The sequence below is a fragment of the Camelus dromedarius genome, chromosome 26 (genome assembly GCF_036321535.1).
Source record: "Camelus dromedarius isolate mCamDro1 chromosome 26, mCamDro1.pat, whole genome shotgun sequence".
Taxonomy (NCBI): domain Eukaryota; kingdom Metazoa; phylum Chordata; class Mammalia; order Artiodactyla; family Camelidae; genus Camelus; species Camelus dromedarius.
Window position 1 is genome coordinate 3672853 of NC_087461.1, and position 25002 is coordinate 3697854.

General features: G+C 46.8%; 1 protein-coding gene across 5 annotated transcripts in view; it reads right to left on the reverse strand.

The window, feature by feature from the left end:
- The window catches only part of PRKCQ (protein kinase C theta), a 131467-nt gene that overhangs the window by 61253 nt on the left and 45212 nt on the right, over positions 1-25002 (reverse strand). For 4 of the 5 annotated variants that reach the window (XM_031444771.2, XM_064479307.1, XM_064479308.1 and 1 more), the window contains exons 2-9: positions 21257-21383; positions 17711-17910; positions 14587-14647; positions 9633-9795; positions 8374-8405; positions 8195-8280; positions 3881-4010; positions 504-613 (exon numbers count right to left, since the gene is read on the reverse strand). In XM_031444771.2, the coding sequence (XP_031300631.1) occupies positions 504-613; positions 3881-4010; positions 8195-8280; positions 8374-8405; positions 9633-9795; positions 14587-14647; positions 17711-17910; positions 21257-21374 (900 nt within the window). In that variant the 5' untranslated portion in view covers positions 21375-21383. Of the gene's footprint in view, positions 1-503; positions 614-3880; positions 4011-8194; positions 8281-8373; positions 8406-9632; positions 9796-11137; positions 11465-14586; positions 14648-17710; positions 17911-21256; positions 21384-25002 lie in introns of those variants that run through there. The other variant, XM_064479309.1, reaches the window with a different exon arrangement.

The window sequence follows — 25002 nt, forward strand, 5'->3', positions numbered from 1 at the left end:
TTGAAGACCGACGGGAGGGGAACTAGCTTACACAGGCAATGCTTAGTCTTAGAAAGGGTTTGTTCTCGGATGTGAGGCTTCAGCACGGTACTAAGTGGCAAGGCAAAAGCTGCCGTGGACTCAGTGTTCTGAGGATGATTCTCAGGATGATTCCAGCAAATAAACGTTCCCCCGCCACCCCCGGCTATTAGATAACCCTCGTATATAGGTAGAAAGCTGACAATACATCCTCAGTATGTTTCTGCCCCTGCTCAGTCTGTGAAGGAATTAAGATCTTATAAAGATCCACACAATACAAATGCATTAATTAAGTATCACGGGGGTGGGGATTAGGGCACCAGGATGGAAGTCAGGGTCAAGGCAAGTGCTCAGAAACAGACCTCATGTTGTCCAGTAGGGCTGCTACAGTCAAAAAAAAAAAAAAAAAAAAAAAACAGAGGGCCTGGGACAGTCCTTGTTCAGTTGAAACTGCGTGAACTTGTCACCTAGAAAGCCTTTCCTACCTGCTGAGTGCTCTCGATCATGGCCAGCGCTTCAGCCATTAGCTTCTGGTTTATGCCACAAAGGTTGGCCACCTTTGTCTGGCACCTGTGATGTACGTTCATGCCACATGCTGAAAGGAAGGAAACAACACCTTGAGCAAGAGTGACAGGACCGACTTCCGCGGACTTGGCACGTGGTCTGTCGTAGGGGCATGTACGTCAGAGGAATAACCGGCCAGCCCCCGCGCCGTCCTCTCAGCAGAGGGAGACACTGGAGACGAATAAATGGGGGCAGTGCTTCTACGATGTCCCTGTGCGTCCATCTTCCCTTCCCCAACACACACACACGCACACACACCCACACCCCCAGGTGCTCCTTGGTGTGATGCTGGAAATGACTCCCACCCAGGCGGGACCAGAGCCTCGCTGACGGGGGAGGAAGGTTGCTGCTGGAATGCATTTAGACTGTGCCATCGCTGAGAATAAACAGATGAGTTTGGCTCTCATTCCAGGGCTGATTCCATATTAGCTGGTAGTGACGTGAAATGCTGGGATGCAAGGTCATTACTCCCATGCTAGCCAGGAACCCAGGCATCCCCTGTCCCACGTGGGCTGCCAGGGGCTCCTTTACCCTCTAGACTGAGCCCAGGCTGCAGCTCAGCCTGAGAACTGGAAAAGAGGCAGCGGGGTGGTCCCCGTATACGTGCGGGGGCCGGGGTGGGCGGAGGGAGAGCGGTCTGGAGACCACGTTCTCACCACCCGGGGGAGCTGGGCTGTTTGACTAAATGACCTATAGTGGCTTCTAACTCTGAGACACCCCCCTCCCCATTCTGGAGGAGGGTTCTGACTCCTTAGTCCTGAAAACAGCATGACAAAGGTCTATGCTCCACCTACTCTGACTGTGGGAACCCTCTTGTATGGGGAGGGTGTGTACCTGTGTGTCTGCATAAAGACAATTCTTGCTTCGTGTTGTCAGTCTTAGAAAATTCAAATTCTGGCTTATGAAACATGACCGTTATGACAAAAGAAAAAACTAACAAAGATGTCTAAACACCGGCGGCTAGAATCCCGATCTCATGTCCTACTTGCTTCTATAAAGGTCTATCAGCAGGGACTGTTAGAGTGGAATTAGGCAGGAGAAACGATAAAATCACACTGTTTTGATCTTCTTACCGTATTATCAGCCCATGTGTGTGCAAAAAACTTGGCACAGTGGCGACTCTCAACTAGGTGCTCGCCAAACACAACTTGCTTTCATCTATTAATTTGCTGGGATAAAAATCTCATTGAAATATTTTAGGTGAAATTTTAGCAGTCTTCACCTTTAAACTAGATAAATGGTTCATAATAAAACAAGAAAACAGCATTTTCTACATAAATAAGTATAAACTGTCACTTGTCCCACTATATGTGCATAAAGTCATAAAAATCCATCTGAAATGAAATCTGTTTTAATGTAATAAAGAAACTGCTTATAGTGACTTCTCCCCGCTGAATTCTGCACTGTTTGCGCCACTCATACTTGGACCCGTGGGGTTAGCATCACCTGTGGGGTCAGAGTGAGGGGTTAGCACCTTGCTCTTTAAAACTGTAGCAGAGCTAAGCTCCTCCTGGAGAAGGAAGGCCCCGTGCCCACTAGGAGAACGTCGCTGAGTCTCTTACTAACCTAGTAGGTGATAACTCAGTCTCGGTGAGTGCAAACAGTCCCTTCTGATGACTAATTTCATGTGAATTTTAGTGGAGAGAGAAAGGAGACAGGGTCAGGATGGAGGGGCCCTAGTTACAAAGGAGGCTTATAGGAGAGCAAGAAGAAGAGAGGGCGGGAGGCGGAGAGGCAGACAAGGGCATGGGGGTGGGGGGTGAGGAGACCCGCCCTGCGGGGTTTACAGGAGGAACAGAGAGTGGCTCAGGGAAGGAAAGGGAGGGGAGGAGGGGGGAGGGGAGATGTGAGATGTAGGAGGATGAGGACTGAGGGAAGAGAAGGGAATGGAGAAGAATGTTGGAAAAAGACAGAACAGAGCAGGGCGTGGGGACCGGGAAACAATGCCAAGGAATGCTCGTGGAAGTTCTAAGCTCGGAGGCAGAATCACCCTGTTGGGACCAGCCTGGCCGCTGCAGGTGGGGCGCCCAGGCTCCGGGGAAAGAAAACCTCAACCGTGAGACCATCGAGACCATCGTGGGATTAGAGGCACTGTCAGATGGGGACTGGATTATTCCTCTCCTGTCTGTCCAACCAGAACCCTCTGAGATGCCCTCTTGCCTGGGAATGCTAATATAGTCTCTACAACGCCACGCCCTCTTGAACAGGTGTAGAGGAGAGCGCGCCGTGGTGCTACCGAGGGATCTTAAGGTGAACTTTGACTACATGTGGGTTTGCCTTCAGGAATGATGTGAAACCTAACCTGACCTGCCTCCAACAAGATGTCACTCCAGGCTCCACCAGACACGTGGCTGCCGCTGGGGTGGGGACGAGGCACTGCTAGAGGTGGCCTTCCACCTTCAGCCGTCACTTAGGAGATAAGACATGCATCCGCTGGGGGGCACACATTAAAATGGGGCTGGCACGAAAATATAAAGTGCCTTCTATGTTTAACAATGTTAAATAGAAAGGTCCCTGCCGAGCAGGACACGTCTGTTTTGAATATGTGACCTGGCCGCTCACCCTCACTCAAAAAAGCAGAAGTGTTTTGTCCGTTCTGGTTAGAGTTTTCAGTCCTGACCCCCTAGTCCTGGTGTAACAGCAGCTCAGTTTCTAAAGGTTATTGCCTTAGCAACCTGGATTTTTAGAGCAAGCAAGCTCTTTTTTGCTTTTTCTCAGAGTTGGGTTGAATAACTCAATGGGTTAAGGGTGGAGGCGTGGGCTCTGCTGTCAGGTTGCCTGGAGGGAACGATCAGAGAGTCAGAGCCTCTTACTGTGTGGAGTTCACAGCACCCTCTGGGGACACGCTCTGCAGCCTGAGTCGTGGAGTTCTGTGCAGGACTTCCCACCAGCCAAGCAGACATAGAGGCTTGCTCCTTAATGGAGCCACAGACAGACTCATACTCGCTGGTGCAAAGGAGAGGGACGGGGGCAGGTCCAGTGAACAGGACCAGTCAGGGGAAGATGCTGCCTTCTTTCTCCCAGGGACCAGGTACAAGAGAGGGCAACGGGCCAGGAGCCTTGACGTTGGACCTGATCGATTGTGCACTCATCTGGGATACAGGAATGGGCAGGTGAGAGTGGAGGAAAAGATGACAGTGGATTATTGTCTGGGAAGTTCTCATGCACGATCACGGGGCTCTTCCGGGCTGGCTGGAGAAGTCAGTCATCTGGTCCCCATCCTCCCTCCCAACCTCGTCCTCTCCACCGGTGGGGGGGTTCCGCGGGGTTGGGGCGAGCTCATTTCCCTGGGACTCACCGTCACACTTGAGTCCTTGCCTGGCCAGGCCCCACAGCAGGGTCCCACAGTGCTCGCAGAAGGTTGGGCTCTTGTAATTGTAGACCTTAAATCTATGTGGCATGTCGATTTTGAACCTCTCCTTGTGGAACTGAAAGAGGAGGAGAGTGTGTCACCGCAGGCACGTCCCTGGGTCCCCGACTTTTCATGCTGTAGCAGATATTTTAGCACAATTAACAGAATAATAGAGACATTGCAATGATGTGTGCTGTAAACCTAATTTTTACTTGTCAAGCCTTCAAGTCGTGTTCAAAGAAGGCAGGGAGCCATAAGCTCTTCTAGGTCAAGGGCAAGGGTGTGATGTGCACCTGTCGAGTGACCTGGACACGGCTGAAGTCCGAGGCATTCGCACAGAGAGGCTAATGTTTCAGGAAGAGGAGGCCAGGGTTATTTATTTAAATGGGCTCTAAGTAAACGTACTTCCTTTCCTATTTTAATGTAATATATCCTTATCTCTTTTGACCTCGAGCTTTAACCTTTGGAAGATGTAACATGATTCCTCCTGTAGAGGGAACATTGCTTCGGGTTTGCTAGTGCGGGAGCCCAAAGAATAAACCATTTTCACACCTATTGTACCTGAACTGGGGCGACAAGGGGTGAACACTTCCTCCAGGGGCTGCAGACAAATATGTCACATGTGTTACCTTTTACGCATGTGATAGCGCATATAATCCTCAAAACACCTCATGTGAAGTAGCCTCTGTTAGTATCCTGATTTGACAGATAAGGAGATTGAGCACAGAGAGGGCAAGACGCTTCTCTAGGACACACAGCCATTGACTGAGCTGGAATATCTCTGGGCCTGGCAGTCAGACTCTGAGCGCATCCTCTTACAGCACCCCTCTTCCCTCTCAAAATAAATGTGGTCATTTAGCGGGTGGGGAGAGGGAAGAGGACCAAGGGATGCTGGCAGTAGATATAGTGCAGATTTTTTCTTACAGTGTTCCAGAGTCTACATTCTCTCCTTTAATCAAACTTATTACGTGAACAACGAAAAATCAGGCACTTTGATTCCTGGTCAGAATACCAATATTCTTGTGCAGTATACAAGAATACAGTGTACTTACTTGAGACTTACCATCTCCATAGAAGTTTCTAATTAAACAATTTGTTTGAGAACATGTGTAGTAAAGCCGCCTTATTCACTGAAGTGGCACATGTTCCCGCTGTGGATACCAGGCAAGACTGGGTCTTTACAATGAGTTTCAAATGGCTTGAAAGTCTCCCAGCACTTACTCGAGACATTCTCAACCAAAAACTAACTTTCAGAATTCTTATTTTGTGTAAACGTTTTCATGTAAAAATAGACGAGGTCCAGACTGGATGACTTCTACGTCAAAGCTTGAACCCTAGCCCAAATGGTTCAAGGTGCATCTGGGAAAGATGAGATAGCTGTACTTTCTAACACGACAGTCACCAAGTTGTGAAAAGGTGTGCTGTGCATGCTAAATACACACTGGACTTGGAGAAGTCATATAAAAAATAATGTAAAATCTCTCAATTTTTATATTGATCATATACTGAAATGATAATATTTGGGCAGACTGGGTTAAAGTATATCATTAAGATTAATTCCACCTGTTGCTTCCTGCTTTTTTAATGTGGCTCCTTAAAAGTTTAGAACACTTGTGACTCATTCTACTTTTATTGGACATTAGCCATCGAAGTTAACAGTCACGCTTACAATTTGTGATTTTCCCAGGAAAGCTGAAGGCATCAAGGAAAGGGGAGCAGGAGGGTGGGTTGGAAAGTGGCAATTTGATGTAAACAAACAGAAACATCGGCCTGTGAGACTGAGATCTGAATTCCAGCCCCAGCTCTGCCACTCAGAGGCAGCTGACCTGGGCAAACTACATTCACCTCTCTGAGCCTTAGCAGTCACTTGCAATATGAGGTTATCCCCTTCTGGCTCTCAGTTTTAAAAGAAATTCTACTCTGGAAAAACTCAGCCAATTTGCTTCTCTTTGCCCCTTTGCTGGAGAAAATCACACTCCTGGGCAGGTGGATGCCCTCAAACTCGAATGGACTTACGACGGCTCCGCAACCCTACTGCCTTTCTCCAGTCCCTTGCTTTCCCATCTCTCAGATAATGATTTTACAGACCCTCCTTCCTCCTGAGAGCCACTGGTTGCCTTCTTTCTTCCCCCAGTCCTCAGACTTCACGGAGGACACAAGCCACCCAAGAGAAGCTCCTTCATCTGTCCACCCCAAACCTACAAACCTACCTTCTTCTGCGATCATGTTGTCCTAGCCCCTCCCTGTCCCATCAGAGACTCGCCTCCACGTGGCTTTGGACCTCTTCCCCTCTTGCCAGGATTGACTGCTTTGATGGCCCCTCTCTCTCTAGCTTCATCCAACACTCGTCTCTCCCGAGCGATGGGAGAATTTCTGTCCCTTGTGTTTTATCTCCTTCCAGCTACTGTTCGACTCCAGGGATCTCCTTCCTGGCTGATCTTCTTGATAATATTAATACATAGGTTGCTTCCATGTCATCACCTTCCAGGAACTCTTAGTGCTGGCCAGTGGGCTGAACACCTCTACAAGCCTCTGAAGCTTCTCAGATGGAGGGCTCCAAAGAGCTCCACGTGGCCCTCCCTTTTCTCTGCATCTCAGCTGCACTGAACACACACACCTCTTCTCTCTCTGGCTTCTGTAACTTCACTCACTCTTGGTGTGTGAAGAGGACTCTCTGAACCCTTGTTCTCAGTCTACCCCAAGCTCCTTCTCTCATACTTAACGGCTAATTTTAGATTCCTCTGGGGTCAGCTCTGAGCCCTCTTCCCCCTCACTAGGTAATCTCTCTGGCAGCTTTAAATTCCACCTGTATGATAGTCACTCCCAAAGGAACAGATTTGGTCCATTGGCTCATGTAAATTCCAAGCACAAATAAAATTGTCCAGTTGGTACCTCTGCCTGGATGTCCATAGGCATCTCAGACTGACCTTGTCCAAAACTGAGATATGAATTCCTCCCTCCAGCTCTCTCCTTCCTGTCTTATTCACATTGTCGTGGCTCTGCTCTCTACCCCACCACTCAAGACAGAAACCTGGCCATCATCCATATCACTCCACATCCAATCCATCAGCACAGCCAGCCATTTCTAACACAGATCACCTGGAGCTCTGTTCACTTGGCCCCATCTCCACTATCACCACCTTGGTACGAGCCACCAACCTCCCACCCTGGTGGGACTCCGTCAGTCCCCGCCAGTTTCACTTTCACATCCCCACCCGCAGTTTCCCTACAGCCGTCACAAAGCAACTTCTCACTACCAGTTACATAAAATGCAACCAGGGGCTAAAAGATCCCCGCCCGGTCTAGGTCCTGCCACGTCCCCAACTTCGTGTTTCGTTCTCTCTCTTGTCCTGGCTGCTCCGGCCATGCCAACTCACTTCATTTCCTGGACACGGTGGGCTCCTCCCCTCGGGCCCTGTCTGTGTGGGGGCTCCTTCCCCCTGCTGTTCACAGAGCGGGCTCCTGTCACTTCCAGCTCTCAGCCTATGTGCCTCCTCCCTTGGGAGATCCCCTGACCTTCAGTGCAAGGAGGTCACCCAGTGATTTTCCATCCTCACACCCTGTTGGCTATTTTCATAGCACTCAACGTAAGTGGAAACTGTACGCAGCCATTGGTTAATTATCCATTTCTCCAACTTCATGGTAAAGTCCATGGAGGCAGGACCAGGTCTGTTTTGTGCTCTGCAATACATTGTACCTAGTAGCGTATCCATGTATTCGATACACAGCAGATGTTTGCTGAACCAAGAAGGAAAGGGTGGGAGAAAGAAATCAGCCTGACTTTCCAGCTCCGCCTGCCTCCCCCACAGAGTGAAGTCTAGCTTGTCCCCAGATGATACAGCTCAGAGTTCATTCTGCAAGAAATACTTGCATCTCAACCTAAGAATTATACTTCTGTTACCATCCCTTGTAAACACTCTTATTTTATAACCCTTTGCCTCCACTCTTTAACTGTCAGATGCCACAGGAGTTGTCCTCATATAATTGATCAAAACTATGCTTTCTGGCCACTTTATATTATGTGTTCCTGGAAAAGGGAGAGTCATTAAAATTCTTCTTTTGCCTTTCTTATTCATCCTCTAGTTCTGGATCTCAGAAACGATTATCATTGAAGAGGAAAGGGTTTTAAGGAGACTGATGTCCATTGAAAAAATTAAGGATTCAGATTCAGGCATTATTAACAAGAATCAGTGGGCTGTAAAATTTAATGTCAGGATAAAACCATCGTGTTTTAGACAGAGAGGCATCTAGACCCCGTACCATGGTTTCCCGGCTGTTGACGGCTGACCCTGTGCACTTCGCTATAACTTTGTCGATACACTTCTTGTGAATGGCTGCGTTGCATTCTGAAAAGAAAAGATGACAGCTTGAGATTTTCAGAAGTTAAGGAACGACCCAACGAAAAGAATGATGATAATATGACAGCACTGCTCACTTACGTCGACACTGGTAGCCCTGTTTGTTCAGACCCCTGCAATAAAGCACATGTTTGAATATTTACGTGGATGTTTGAGTCAACAGCAGTACCCAAAACATTTAAAAGATGAACGAGATCTCATGGCTTCTACTAGCACAGAGCGTTTTCTGATCAGCAGCCCTACTATTTGCCAGAACTTTTAATATTGTTATTCATTCATTCATTGGTTAATGGAGGTACTGGGCATTGAACCCAGGACCACATGCGTGCTAAACATGCGCTCTACCCTTGAGCTGTACCGCACACTCCACGTGTTTTTTGTTTTAAAATGCTTTGTTAAAAGTCTGACAAGTAATTCAGAAATTACTGATTTCCTTGTCACTTGCACAGTCTCCACACAAATGTGTAGCGATGAACACAACCAACCAAAAATGGGTCACAGGCTCCTGGTAGCAGATTTCCACGTCTGTGCTTAAAAATTCAATGTATCACTAATCTCAGCATGGGTTAGCAAAGATATCTGCGTAACGTGTTGTCTCCTCTTTCTGACTATCTGAGAATATTTGCAACTAATAAATTCTCAAGCTTAAGACTGAGTCCTGGGCAACACTCACTATTAGGAAGGAAAGAGATTCAAGCCGCTGGGTGAAGACAGTTGCTGGAAAGCCACCAGAAGGCTCTCTGCCCTTTGGCTTCCCTGGCTGAGCTGGGGGTGGGCATTAATGGAGTCTGCATGAGCCCAAAGGGAGGAACGCCCCCTAGGAGGCAGGGAGGCTGAGACCAGAGACAGGAGTCGTGTCAAGGGTCCTTTCTCCCATCGCCCTCGCTGTGTGGTTACTGACGCTGGACTCCGTTTGAGGGCTGTTAAGACACCCAAGAGCCTTGTAAACATCTAAACCCATCAGTTCCAACGGGAAAGTGTTGCCTTTTGCAGACATTAGTCCCAGCGCAGCTGGGCTGTCAGGGTGGTGGCCGTTTCGACTGTAGAACTGTGCTTACGAGAGCGGCATCTCCCTCTTCAGTCCCTCCCACTCACCCCCATAAGAAACGGAAGACCTTGGAACCTTTCCCTAAGGGAGCTGACTGCTTCACTCCACAGAAGCCACGTTATGGAAATATTCTATATTTTCTCTATAAGCCTTCGCAGTCCAGGTGAACTCTCAGGTACCACCTGTTCCGGCACGCTCCGCCAAGGCGGACGGAACACGCTGGGCCTGGCAGATTAAGGAGATGTGACAAGATGCATAACCTGAAGCTTGGAGTGAAAGGGCATTACCGTACCACACAAACTCGTGGCAGACGGAGCAAAACGTGGGCTGTGGGAAGAAGGTGGCAGTGAACTCATGGCACTTGACGTGGTGCACTTTCGCCTGTTTGATGGCTCCTCGGCGGTGGTGCAGAGCAAAGAAGCCTTCAGGCTCGAATTCACTCATGTCCTTTGTGTCTGCAGGAAGAGGACAGGGGACAGAGTCACATTCTGCAATATGGCTGTCACAGCTGGGGGCAGGGGGGTGGGGAAGGGACAGAGGTGGATGAGGCATTAGACAAGCACTGAGACCAGTAAAAACCCAGGCACTTAGTGAGGTCGGTACAATACTAAGTGTCTCTCCTTAATTCCAGAATTATCAGAGGATCATAGGACTGAAACAATGAGGCTGGATTCCTGGCTCAATCCTTCACGACACTGAGCTTACCTCTTTCAATTTTTAATACCAGAAGTCAGAACTTTCAAGGTATTTACCAACCTCTCGTGCTCACTGCCAATGGTGAGTCAGCCAGACAAGGCAGGAAGTGGCCAACACTTCTGCCATAATTCTAGAGAATAACGTGGTTACTGACAGCAACTTGGACGCAATTTTTTCTTTTAGGTTCCAGGACGCTTTACATCTGGTTGTTTAGGACAGAAGAGAGTAGACTGGAGGGAGCTGGCCAGGCTCGCAGGGGCAGAAGAACTCTGGGAAGTGGCTTATGTTCTGGTTGCCGACGCTCACGTTACTCAGCTGTACCAGCCGCAGACGCTGCCAGTCAGTGTGGAAAGGGCCAGAGGTGAACAGATCACTGCGATTTTTTCTTTTCATGTCTAGGTAATTCTGGATGTTACCTTGTTAGCTACATCAAATCATCACATTCACATTTCTCCTGTTTGCCTGGGCTCTGGATGCCAGTGAAGGCACAGTGCCCTGCACCCAGATGGCATCTTCCCCCAAAGCTGGTAGAATTCTGAGCCTACAGCTAGGATGCCAGCCCCGGCCGAAGCCCAGGCCCACAGAAAACACACACCAGCAAGGGGGTCGCGGCGAGGCAGCATGATGGAGGCTCCAGCACGCGAGAGGGAGTGACACGGTGAACAAGAAAGAACAAAAATCATCATCATCACAAAAAAAAGGATAATGGACGTAATGGTTCTAATTCCTAGGACTGCAATGTTTACGTAGCTTCAAGATTCTTGGATTACTTATTCTATTTCTTTAATTTTTCCAAGTACAAAAAAAAATGGAGATTTTGGGAGACTAAGGGGCTCATGTTTCACAAATGTAAAGAGTTAACAATATTTAAGCTAAATTACTTCCATTCTGGCTAAGCTGTGGCAGAGGCTGGACAACACACTGGAGGCACATGTTACTGCAAAAGACCCTATTTCCCACACCCCTGACAGCGGCCAAGCCAGAAACCCACTGGGTGGAGAGAGGCGGGGTGTACAGCTGGGGATGTGTCCCCCAGAAGCCCAGCCCAGTCCCAGGACACACATTCTAGGACTAAAGCCCTCGCCACAGTGGGCCACACACCTGCTCGACGGAAACGCCAGGCTCCCGGAGGAGGAGCGCTCCTCTTAACCATCCAGAGAGCTCCTGAGGCGGGGCTTCAGACTTTGCCTGATACTTCAAGGTGCGGCAGCTTAGGGCTTTTTACTAGGACTGGACTGGAAATAAGTCAGGTTTGGTGGACAAGAGATTAAATGTAGGGTCACTGAGGCCAGGGCCTTCTTCCGCAATTTCCGGTTTAAGTGTAGAGCTCACGTTACACCTTGTGACTGGGGCAGCAGGCCGTTGGTCATCAGGATTTGACTCATTTCTATTTTGGTCCAGATGACACGAAAGGAAGCACAGAATCGCTTCTGAATTCAGGGATGGGAGTGAATTATCTGGGAACTCTATCTGTCTTACTGTAAAAAAGTTATATGTATATAATTTAATAAAAATATATAATTAATTTAAATATAAATACACTTTAATAAAAATATATAATTAATATATGTAATTATATATTATATAAATTTATATAAATATATTTATTATATATACTTTTATAAAATTTTATAGTCTAATACTTAGACAATTAAATATATATAAAATAGTGCCAACTATCCCTATGTGACTATATGTATACAATAGTCTGTGTGGTGTAATACTGTACATTTAAACCCATCAGTGCTAGAGACAAACTAGTTCCCTTGCTCCTCCCTGTGATGTCCTTTATCCTCTAACCATTTGAATCATTACAAGAAAGAAAATGTATAAAAACTCAGAACCCCAAAAATTCTGCCTGCTTTTACTGCTCATTTCTGAGGCAATTTGCTCCTCTGCCTATTCATTGGCTTGGACAAGCTCATTGGTTTTTACATGTTTGGTGATTCCTTTTATAGCACTGGCATCTGTTTATTCAGTTTAATCTATTGCTTGCTTGTGGTCAGTTCGATCACAGTTGCTTTCCGGGCAGCTCTGGGCAAGCTGCTGCGCTGAACGTGCTGAAGAACTAGGGGCTGATGCCCGTGCCTTCGAGCGGCTACCTGCCAGGCCAGCGAGACACGGCGCTTACACAGAGAGGAGCCCACGATGGTGGGGAACAGGCTTGGAGACACGCACATCTGTATTTTAGGAGGCAGGAAAAGGAATTACAAAAAAAAAAAAAAAAAAAAAAAGAACAGGAAGAGGCAGCTAAAGAATTAAGAGGAAAACTTGAGCAATATGACATCGGGCAAGCCAAGGAAGAATGTTTCTCAGCACTGACAGATACAGAGAGGACCAAGGAATTGAAGGTGAAGAAACACATTTGTTTTGAAGGTTCATTCTCTTGCAGAAAGACATTTAGCAGAATGGTTGAAATATAAACCAGATTCTCAGGGTCTAAGGATTGACAAGTAGTGAATTAGTAGGGACTAATATACTGAGCTGCTTTTCCAAGAAATGTATCAGGGAAGGAAAGGAAAGAAAAACTCATGGAGGCAAAATGGTTTTTTTTTTTTTAAAGATCTGTTTTCAGATTGGAGAAGATGGCTTAGTTACGTATTTCTTGGCGATGAGGTAGAAACCAGAGAGAGAAGAAAAGCTGAAGACGCCAAAGAGAAAGCAAGGCTGACAGAGCAGAGCTGCGGGGATGAGAGTCGGGAGACCATGAGAGGGAGGGACGCTCTGTGAGGCAGAGGAGCAGCAGGAGAACGCAGAACGCAGCAGGTGTGTTCTTCCCTCCTCTCTCGACTGCAGTGGAGGGAAGGCCGACCTCCAAGACTAAGAAAACAGAAAGACACCTTCAGAAGCCGAGGAGTATGGGAATGTTTGGGATAGCCATTGTGTGGGCATCAAAAGAAAATAAAAGTAATGTCTAAACGCAGAGTGAGTCCAACCGAACAGTTCTGCAAACACCCACTGAGTACCTCCTGCGGACCGAACATGCCACCTGGTGCCGGAGTTAAAAGGTGTGGTCCAACCACGGCTTTCCCGCCAGGAACTGAGAGTCCAGAAGGAAAGACAACTGAGGTGGTACATGTCAGAACATAAGTATTCACGGAATGCTATGGGACCACAGAGATGAGAATATATATATTAATTATATAATTTATATATTTATATCAGCAAAAACAGGTATACACAGGTGGAGGTGAGAAAGAGGAAAGCTGGACAGAAAGGTCCTAGCAGAGATGATTCCTGAGCTGGGTTCTAATAATGCACAGGAGAAGGACGCGCATGGTGCCGTGTGTGGTGGGGAAAAGCCACAGGCGCTCTCTCTGGATGGGAGAAAACGAACAAGGGTTCAGAGAGAAGGTATCTCAGGACATGAGGATTGCTAGTGTGGAGCAGAAAATGTCAACGGCCGCACCCAGAAGATGTGCAGGCATCAGATCGTTCTGAACATTTCCCTGTGGATAATCTGCAAACACCGCAAGGCTGCAGGCGGGCCAAGGGGCAGAACGAAGGCGTGACAGCTTCAGAAGGGAGCTTTACAGAGTTCACTTTGGCAGGTGGTAGGAGTGATGGCGATTCAGCAAGAGGTAATGACAGAGGAAGGTCTGACTCCCAGCCCTGGGTGGTGGGGAATTCTGAGTCACCATCTGTGGGGTGACTGGGGGTCACTGAAGGGACAGAGAAGAGTGTAAGAAAGTGTGAAAAGATGAGACGGGGGAGACAACCAGACAGGGTTCGAAGCCACCAAGAGTGATGGTCAGACAGCAGAGGAAGAAGAGAAAAAGTGATTTCAGCACAGAGAACCCCTGGTCACAAATGGGGATTTGAATGAGGAAGAAGGGGGAGATTCGTGTGTGGAGAGCAAAGAGCCATTTACTTCCCTGCAGAGAAGAGTCAGTTCACACGTCCACTCTGAGGCTGGAGCTTTTACGAGCAGTAGCGTTGGATTCATTGAAACGGCACTTTGACGACAGAGATACACGCAACAGGAGGAACTGATGGGCTGCCTATAAATGCGACTTCTGTGACCGACCTCTGGGTGTGACACGGAACTGAAACTCTCCAGTGATGCATTTTTTTCCCCTTCCTTGTTGCTAAAGGGATTGGAGGCGACTAACCTGAGGCGTTAATATTTCGCCACTCTAGTGTTAGGGAGAACGCCTGCTGGTTTCTTATTTATTTCGTATCCTCCTGGTAGGTGTGACAACTTCTAAAGTCACATCATTTACATACAGACGTTGTGTCCACACACACTGACCCACAAGCAGAGGCTCTTGCATTTACATCAAATTCCCAAAGGAAAACACAGATGGACTCGGGAAGCACCGATGAATTCACGCCACGTGAAAACGAAGGCGTGTTCTCTGTTTCTGTGTTTATCTGGCCCCACGTAGTGTATTTTCAACTCATGCGTGAGCACCCCTGGGAATTTTAAGACAACTCCCCATGCTTCCATTTCCTCCTAATTCTCTGCTATTGGAAAAGGGGAACAAGTTGCCCATCAGAAGAGACATGCCCACCTCACCCCAAAAACAGGAATAAGAAATGCCACTTGCCACTCATTTCCAGAAAGTATCTCGCGTTCATTAGCATCCGGCCTCGAGGTTTCAGCTCTAACTGGTTGAAAGAAGGAGAGAAAAAGGCGTCAGAATGTGGGACAAGTGCTGAGCTGAGTGACGCCACAACGGGCCAGGTTTCCCGAGCAAAACCCCAGCACGGTTTCCGTCCGTTTTACTCGTGTTCTCACCAGCACAGCACAGCGTCCGGGAACGCGGCCGTCCTTTTACTAAAGCCCCTCACCAGCTCGTTAACTGGAGCTGGATCTCTAAACTCCCTTTAGGAAGAAACCAAATCCCAACACAGATTCCAGCTGAGCCCCTCGCCCTGCGCTAAAGAGCCGGGATAGGGTGGACTCAGATCTCGATGGTGACAGGAGAATCAGGGATGCTGGGACCAGCTCACTCGGAGGACGAGTGGGTCCCCTTTGGAAGGAAAGAGGAATTCTTTTTGGGGGGCCGACACACACTTGCCTCCAGGGAATGAAATAGGAATGGCCTCTCTCTTTCCCAAGGAGGGACCCTTTCCTTTGGGAAGTGGCTGATAATCTGCGAAGGGAAATTACAGATTGTTCTGGGAAGGGGTACAAAATATATTTCAGTGTCATCATGTAGCAGGGACCAAAGTGACCTTTTAGGAGATGGTGCAGGAAATCATGTGCTATGACGTAAGGGGGAATATGGCAAATCTGAGACAGCCTGGCCGCCATCGATAATTCACTAAACCATGACACTATGGCCAACGTGCTGAAAAGCAAGGGAAGTAAACAGAAGTTCACTGCTGATCATGACACCCATGGGTAACCAGAAACAGTAAGAAGCGTCTTTCTGAACTCAGGACTGAATGCGAATCATGGCTCAATAATTCACTGGTTGTGTGACCTTGTGTCCATCACCAGACCTTTAAAGATCACTGGGCAACTGACATAAGAGACTTGCCAAGTCACAGCATTACTACTGGAATTTTATGCCGTGACAAGCTGGTGCTGCTTGGTTAACTACACACCTTCATGCAAGCTTAGAGTCATGAAAAGGGACGTGCTTTTGCTATTAAGGGTATATACCATCGTCTCTGGTTTATGGAATAAGTAATAAATATGGAGGCAAAAATAAAACTGCAAGACCAGGGATGAGGGACTCGTTCCCAAATGGAGCAGCAAAAACTCAGTACCAGGGGACTGCAGCGTTATCAGTTTTCAGGAATTAGTGGTGATGGAGGAAATTAAACCAGTTAGCTACTGGAAAAATAATATCCCTAGAACAGTCACATTCCGTCACGTTTTTGAGAGTGAGGAGGAGAAAAACACGCCGACAGGGAAAACCCTGGGGAAGCAGAAGGAAAACCTCAGTGTGTGGAACCTGGACGGTGTCTGCGGAGCTGAGCGGCCACTTGGAGAACGCAATTTTTTTTTTTAAGATACAGAAACTAATTGTAAGAAAGCAGATTTCAATAGCAGCAAAGGGAACCATAAGCCCAAAGCAGCTTGTTGAGCCTCAAACATTAGAAACTAGCCTTGAAAACAACAAAGATGGAAAATGTAAGAAGGTTGCCGGTAATTCAGTGAGGATCTGGGGGCCACCAAGGGCTTATATCTTAATAATCCAGAATGCAAAAATCTGAAAAGTCTGGTAATGATAAAAATCAGAAAAAGTCTAGGCAAGAAATCAAATGCAACTTTAAGAGATAAACATAGAAAAGCAACCTGTTTGTCAGTGATGCCTACAAAAGAATTCTTAAAATAATTGTCATTTCATTAACTGAGAAGGAAATTAAACAGCATGGTACTTTAAAAACCGGGATTTAGTGACGCTTCCCTTTTTTAAAAACTATAAGGTGGAAAACAAATGGGAACGGGGGAAACACTGAGGAAGACTTTCTCTGGTTTCTCTCTTCTTTGTCTGAGCCTCGCCAAATGCTCCCGTGATTCTGATGTAGCTACAGGCTCACCGGCTCACCTTCCTGGTTTGTGTAAACCTTTAACACAAACTTGCAAACCTATGTGACTGTGACGTCATCCACTGATTTGCCCTCTTCCTACTCACAGAAGCAGCTACCCAGGGGGAATTCTGCTCCCACGCTCCTTTGCCCACAAACGAGGAACTGCCCAACAGGTTCGGCTGAACCAAGTTACCTAAACACATCTAAGCATGGGAACCTGAAAAAAAAATCTTTATGTATCTCTATCTTTAAAGATTAGTGACACAAGCAAAGATATATATATATATATATATTCCTGAAAAGTACTTTTTTGAGGCCAAAAATACGCAGCTAACACAGAAATCTACTTTTTAGGCTTGTATCATTCCCATTTTGAAATCTCTGATTTGAAAATCTTTTTGCTGGAGTTTTAAAAAAATCAGAGTTACAGGAAGTAAAACGCAGAAAGTTAAGATTCTCTGCCCTTACATAAATGGTGCAGGCATCTGAAAACATTTTCTGGGTTTTAGATCATGCAAAAGCAATTTTTACTAGAATGTTTCCTTTAATTTTTGTACCCCAGAAATTTTCATTGAATTTTTTTTATGCTTTCATATTTTACTTTTCCCTTTACTATTGCTAAACACTTGCCACCAACCTAGTTATAATGTAAGTTTTCAAAAACTTGGTGTGGTAACATGGACTGTGTATGCTGTACTAAATTTTTAGAGCAAAGCAAGCTAAGTGAACACATCCTGGCTTAAAAAAAAAAATTAGAGGGACTGAGAGACCAAACACTACATGGAGTTTTGCTCTACATTCTCGGTCACCTACCCGTCATCTTATGTGAGTTCTCTTATGAAGAAGTCTACATGATATCCTGATAAATGGACGAGAGTTAGGTTCCCACGTTAGGCGGGATTTGTGACATTGCCAAGCTTGCTTTAACGGTTGTAAGTCAGTACCAGCTCTCCATGGTCTAAGAGACCTTCTTCCCTTACGTAAGAGTTAAAGAGATTTGAGTCTGTAGTGAATAATCACTGTCACTATCAAACATGAGTAAGCGGCAGGGAGTCAGTCTACTCCAGGCCCGTGCGTTGTCCCTTAGGGGTGACACCGAAATGCTGAACTGGGCTTCAGTTACCGTGACATGTATCACTTAACGGAACACACACTTCACACAGAGCCCCCGGCTTGGATTCTTACCCAGACTTCCGTCTTCCCGTTGTTCTTCCTGCATCTCTCGGCCAGAGAGTGGAGCTCCACGGTGGTTTCAGAGATCAGGTCCACGTTCTTGCCCTTCACGATGATCTGCATCACTCTGCCTTTGTTGATGTGGGCGTCAAACGTGCTGTCCCAGGGCGGGTACATGGTCGGCTTCTTCTGGATATACATCTGCCCGTTCTCTGGGGACAGAAAGAGATGTTCTCATTACTCCTTCAGCCGGCTCTGCGGGACAGTTCACCTCAACAGTGGCCCCCATTCCCCCTGCTCTCTAGGACACATGTCTGTTGGGAAGAACAAAAATAATGCATAAAAGAGTCAGGGCCACCACAGGACAGAATGAGACAGCTCCGAGGTCTACACGCAAGGTAACACACTGAAACTTAAACGCCAACCTGGATAATTTACGCAACAAAAATCTGACAGTGTCTTGGTAATGCTCTTTTCCTGTTCAACAGTTAGTCGCTTCTCTCTGAGTGTGAACCCCTGAGCAAGTACAAAGAACCCAGGAGCTCAGCCTGGTGTGTCTGGTGGGGTCCAGGGACCTAGATCCCACACTGTACAGGTTTTACACTTCTATGCTTTTTGAGGTCCTCCCTTGTTAATCTGTAAAGGGTGGACCCATGGCTGATTAATTTCACCGACGTCTAGTAAAAAAATAATGGCTATGAAACCACTGTGTGTTGATCTGAAAGACACGGAGGCGTAATTTCAGGCTTATAACGAGTGCTCCTTTGAAAAGGGATTTAAAATCTTCCGTTTGACACCCATCTACTAAGAGGCAGAACCTTGAAAACATCACAGCCATTATTTCCTTCTCCCTCATTCTCCAGCGAGGGTCCATTGTGTGTAAACCATGCATTCTAAGCAAAAACTGAGGAGCAGCCCAGAGGGGTGGTGATTGTCATTCACAGGAAGCCAGCGGTAGACCTGCGGGCGGTGGGAGTCGGAGGAGGGTCAGGACCAGGAACCCAGGTCAGGATGACAGAGCTCAAAGGAAGCCTTGCCGGCGCCACCAGGTGGTTGGGAAAGCGTTTCCTGGTGGGATGTAGCCGGGCCGCCACGTCTTCTGTCCATCTTGGACCCTCTGTACTATTTATTCTTTAATCATCTCAGACGCAGAAAACTGCGGCCGTGTTTCAGTGTTTTGTTTCTTGTGATCATAAGCATGTTAAGTGGCAGAGCCAGCAATTCAGAGATGTTGATAAAGCAAAAGGGAAAAATCCTTGTGACGCGGGGAAACAGAGCAGCTCTGACTCCTGATGGTCCTCTCTCCCCAGTGCACGATGCTGAAACAGAACAGGCAGCCAGCATCTGCTGAATTACTTTTTTGCGGGGGGCATGAAAGGATTTGAATACGGTGAAACTAAATTTTAGGTAAACCTGGCTAAGAGAGGTACAAACTCGGACAATACGGAGGGTGGAACAGGAAGGTGAAGATTTTCATGGCTTGTTTTAAAAAAATTTAACCGAGGATTGGACTTAAAAAAAAAAAAAAAACAGCAATATTAATGATCGAAGCAGCATCTTACGTCCTCAGACTTGAAGTCATCCCTGATCGTTCCTTCCAACCATAACCACTCACTCTCCCCACTCTGACCAAGCACAGAAATGCCCACATTTCTCACACTTTCATTCACTGGGTTTGTAATCATTCAAAAAGAAGACCAGAACTCAAGATGCTACAGTTTCCAGTGAGTTTGACCATTTTCAAAGGCTCCCAGACCCAGAGCTCTGTGTCCGGTTTGTCCCCCTTCTGTTGTCTTTTCATGTAAAACGCAGCCTCCCACCCTCAAGACTGGAATGTGCTGAAACGCGACGGGAGCAACACCTGAATTCTGACGTTCAGGGTGATTTCTTTCCAGAACAAAATGAAAACAGAATCAAAACCAAAAACCCTCCAAACTCCACAAGCTAACCTTTTGGAAAAAATAAAGTCTTTATTATTTTATCGTGTTCCCTTGCTCCACATGGCTGATCAGACCAAGTTCAAAGGCAAGGCCAAAAGAAGAAGAAGAAATAATTTTTAAAAAAAGGCTCTCAGGAGGCAAATGTCAGTGAGACCTATGGCTGTAAAGGGAGCTGGGTCCAGGAGACCCATTAAGTTGAAAGCGGCTTTGAAAAACTCAAGACATCTCACACTTCAAAGATTTTGGTGACATTTGGAAGGTTTTAGATTGGGAGCAAGTGCCATTCTCACTTTCAACTAAACAGGAGAGAAATCCGGGCGGAAGGGAGATCGAGATGATCAGACGGACTCCTCCGCTTTGATGTGCCCGGGGTGGCTGCAAGGATGGAGGGCGTCCACCGCGGAGGAGGAGTCTTTCAACCCTCAACAGAGCAGGACTTGGAACCGCAGGATTCTGCGCTGGAAAATCCACCCAGAGGTTCTCAGCTGCAAAATCAGGTTCCTTGTGCGTCTGCAGATGTCACTCCCTTAAAGGACTACTCTGTACAAAACAAGTATCTCGCCATCTCTCTCTCTGGCCCCAGCACTTTCCTCTCCCCTCCACCCGGCTCTGGTGGCTTCACTTCACATGACTCACCAGATGGCACTTTTGTTTCTTGCCCGTCTTCCTCTGCTAGGAAGGAAGCTCGAAAGGAAAGGCACTTTTTCTGACCCAGCATACAGTAGACGCCCCATAAATACTTTCTATAGCAATAAATTATAATGGCTCCTGCTGTCACCGTGACCCTGCGTCGGTGGCAGCCAGGCTTCCCTACAAAGTGTCTGCTAAAACCAGAAATGTGTGTAGGGAAATCGGGGAAGGCAGTGAGGCTGGGAGGCCCTTGGGGTGTCAAATTCCTCCCACTTTTCCTTTAGAAAATCCATAGAATCTTAAACTACAGGAGCAGCGGCAGCAGATGAAGTGATCGCGTAGAGATTCTGGATAGAACAGGATTATTTTAATGGAAAGATCTAAGTCCATAAAGGAATCTCGGATCCGTCACCCTCTCCCCCTCCCCTCACCGCGGACTTCTTAGGAACATTTAAATTTGACATAGCATGACAATTCTTTCACTCCTCCAGGGTCTTAGTAAACAAAAAGGTACGTTTTCTGAAATTTGGACTCTAATGGCTAATCACACATCCTCTGTAACACGCACCTAAGCTTTGCCGAAGCAGCAGCAGACCGTGTTTGGAGCTGGCTCTAAGACCGTGCAGACTTAACCCACCTGTACTCACTGGGCGCGGCCAGGCTTCCCACTGCCGTGTTCTGCTTTAGCTCACTCGTACGTCTCTCCCTCATGGACTCCCACACAGAGTCCTCAGCGCATTTCTCCTTTCCCTTGTTTATGTGGGGAACGGGACCACGAAGCAGGGCACGGGGCAGGAGGCCCGGGCCTGGTTCAGAGGCTGTCACTAAGCCACGTGCCCCCCAGAAAGCCCTTGGCTCCCCTGGGCATCAGTTTCCTGAGCTGGAGAATGAGGTTGAACCCGATGACCTCGAAGACCGCGGAAGGCCTTGCCTCCCAGGTCACAGCACGCTCCTCCTCCCCCGGGCCCCAGCACCCACGCAGGCCTACCCGATTCCACGTACTCCTTGACGAGCACGGCGCAGTAGGGGTTGACGGCCTCTCCCTGACACGGCTGGCAGGACCCGCAGTCGAAGTTGGACAAACCAATTCGAAGAAATGGTGACATGGTCGCTCCCTGCAAAGCAACAGAAAACAGATACTGTTTGGGGGCTAGAAGACACATTATTTTGGGGGTGTCCCATCCCCACCTACCCAGTGCTTTATCTCTGACAGCCAGAGCCTCACAGGGCTCGACCCTCCATTCAGACAAATGCGTTACTTCCCCTCTACACCACACACTCTGGGCTCGCCCCACATCGCAGGCCGGCCAGAGAAAGGGGCCTGTGGGAGTGGGTGCGCTGAGGCCTGCGTCCCACTCTTAGTCCAGTGCACTTGTGTCTGACAGCTGCCGGGAGGGGCGGCGGCGCGCCACCATCTCAATCCCTTCTACCATTCAGGTAGGCCCCCGGGAAACCACACACACCAGCAAAATGAGTTTATAAAGAGTGAGGCCCTTCTGACTCACACCGGGTAAACATGACACCACAGAATTCTTCCGTGGGCTATTTAGGGGCGTGAGGGGCCTGGCTCGGGGCATTTACTTAGCAGCTGATCTCTGTTTACTTTAGACACACACACAAACACACAGACACAAATACATATACACATATACACAATTACATGTACATATATACAAACATAAATACATGTACACATACACACACAAATACATGCACATATGTGCAGATGACATTCTATATATAAACACACACATATACACATACATATATATGGAGATGACATTCTATATAAACACATACATATGCATATATACACAAACACACACATACATATATTATATATATATGTAAAATAAGCTTTTAAATATTATGAACCACTTAAAAACCTTAAATCACCATAAAACAGCACTTTATTGTGGAAGGGTAAACAAAATACTTCATAAAAGCCAAATTACTGACTATTACACTTTCCTGGAGACACAGGTGAACGTCACCGCAGTGCTGGCTGCAAGTTCCAGGATTCTCGTCTGATTCTTCATCTCCTGTTTCTTGCCTGTCCTTGTCTGGCCACTTACTTCAACTAAACGCCTCCCTCCCCCTTTTTTTTTTCACCCTACTTTTCCAAGAGGTCCCATTAATCTGAAACCATCAGCTGGGGTTAGTGATAAAGTTACTTCCTTGCTTCCTCTGTCTCTTGAACTCATTTCTCCCCATGAATTTCCCCGAAAGTTCCTAAGCCAAAGGTATCAACAAGAAAGCGTCAACCATCTCTTCCACCTTTGTGTTAAGGAGGAAAACTGCTCAGGATGACAGGACCCCAGGTGTGAGAGTCAGTGACACAACTGGAAACCTGGGCGCCGTCATCCTGAACCCAGCGGCGCCATAAAAGACCGCCCGTCCTCTGGAGCGCTGGCGGTCTTTGGGTCATTTTTGAACCCACAGAGAGACACATTAGGGGATCTTGACAACTGCTGTTAATTTCACGGACATTAAGAAAGTCCCCATTTCTTTTCTTTTTAAACTGAAGAATAGTCAGTTACAATGTGTTGATGTCTGGTGTAGAGAAAAAATAAAAAGAAAGAAAAGAAGGAAGAAGGAAAGGAAGGAAAGAAAGGGAAGTCTCAATTTCCTGCAGTGCAGCTGGTTTAACTAAAGGAGACGGTTGTGGAATCATCACGACTCGTCGGATGGTCTTCGCCACCAAAACACATTCCGTACATATCGCACTGCAGAATTAGCAGCCAGATGCTTCCAGGGTTGTCTTTAGGGGCCCCCCTTCACCCTCTGAGCTTAGAACTCTTGGGCAGCAGTCTGGCTAAGAACTGGGAATTCTCTGGAGAAAACTTCTGAGGTCCCCCCCCCCGTTCCTGGGCCAGGTAGGACTTCCAGACAAATCTGTCTTTCTCTGCTCCTCAGGAACAATCACCAAGAACTATCACCATTCGTGGGAGTATGTACCACATGTGGACATATCGAAGATTCGCTCAACACCAGTGAAGGTAAACGATTCATTCTGACCGGAGCCTGGAGGGATCACTGACGCATAACGTCTGAGTCACAACCACTGTGACCTTTACTGACGGGTACGTCGCGCTGCTGTTTGCAGGCTGGGTTCAGAATCAGGCACCAGCAGCTCCACGTGCACCTGGGAGCGTCCGTCTGGGGAGCAGACGGAAGGCTCCAGGGCACCCAGGAGCACCCTCCCCTCCCACAGGGCTTGCTCAGACATCCGCCATCCTCCTCCTCCTCAGCAGCCCGGACTCGCCGGCCCTGTCCCCTCAGCCGCGAGCATTCGGACAGTTTGCCCGACGCATGTGTCTGTCTGGTAGCACTGCCCCTCTTCCGAAAGGTCTAGTTGCAGTGATGGAGCTGACATTTTGACATTCAGAAGGCAGAACGTGGCGTTGAGTGCTTCACCTCACGCATTGTTCAGCAAAGCCTCAACTCAGGGGTGCCTTTTTAGGGCAAAAGGTAGCATTTTATTCCTGAGCGACTCAGAATGTCCTCCCCTTCTGTGACAGGACTAGGTGATCATCATGAAATGAAGAAAAGACACAAAACTGGTAAAACTCTCCTCATAGTTCCATCAACAGAAGCAAATTGCAGTCACTATTTGGATGGATTTGTCTCCAGTGTTTTTTTAATGAACGGGTGTGGGGTTTTTGTTGTGTGTGCTATAGTCATGCTGTGTGTACACGGTTATATTTGACTTTTAATTTAATATTTCACCATAAAACCTGTCCTAGCTACTATGTCATCTTTGTAACCTTTTAATTCTTGCATAATATCCTATTGAGAGTCAGGATATGTGTGATCTGCTTTACTAAAGTCTTACAGTTACTTACACATTTAGATTGTGTCCAGTGTTCCCATAATAGAAGGAATGCTCTGACAAGCACCTTCTGCAATTTGTTTTTAAATTTAGGGAGATTGACTCAGACAAGCTCACTAGAGAACTCTCGTATTAATACGTCAAGTGATATAATTATTTCTTCTTCTTTTTTTAAAAATTATAGTCAGTTACAATGTGTCCATTTCTGGTGTACAGCATAATTAATATTACTATTTCTAAGGTCTTAGACATTTAAGGAAAATAATAAAATGAAAAGGCAAAGACTGCAGATGGCATTATCTCATTCTTTTTTTATGGCTGAGTGTCACTGTGCTGTACACCAGACACTAACACAACATTGTAAATCACTACACTTCAATTAAAAAAGTTAAACTTAAAAAAAAAAAAGAGGCAAAGACTTAGAGAAATATTTATGGTAAATGCAATGGACAGTAAGTTGGCGTCATTCTTATAGAATAAGCATACACAAATTTGTAAAAACAAACAAAACCAAACCCCAAACCCACTACTCATGCCCCAATTAAACAAGTGGCAATGATATAAACCATACAAAATACAAAAAATACAGCTGTCACTATTTATGTGGGAAATGTTTAGCCTTATGAGCAATTTAAGAAATGCAAAACAAAGCAGGATACTATAGAATCACATTTCTATGACATTCTTGAAAACACAAAACTATATGGAGAAAAAAACCCAGTGGTTTGGGTAGGGGGCAGATTATGATTAAAGGGACAGTATGAGCAGTTTGGGGGGAGACTGATCTGTTCCATGTGAGTGGTCACAGAAATCTAGACTTAAACTCGCAGAATTATACACCAAAAACGAAAGTCAGTTTTGCCATATGGTATTTTAAAAACCCAAATACAGAAATATGCTGT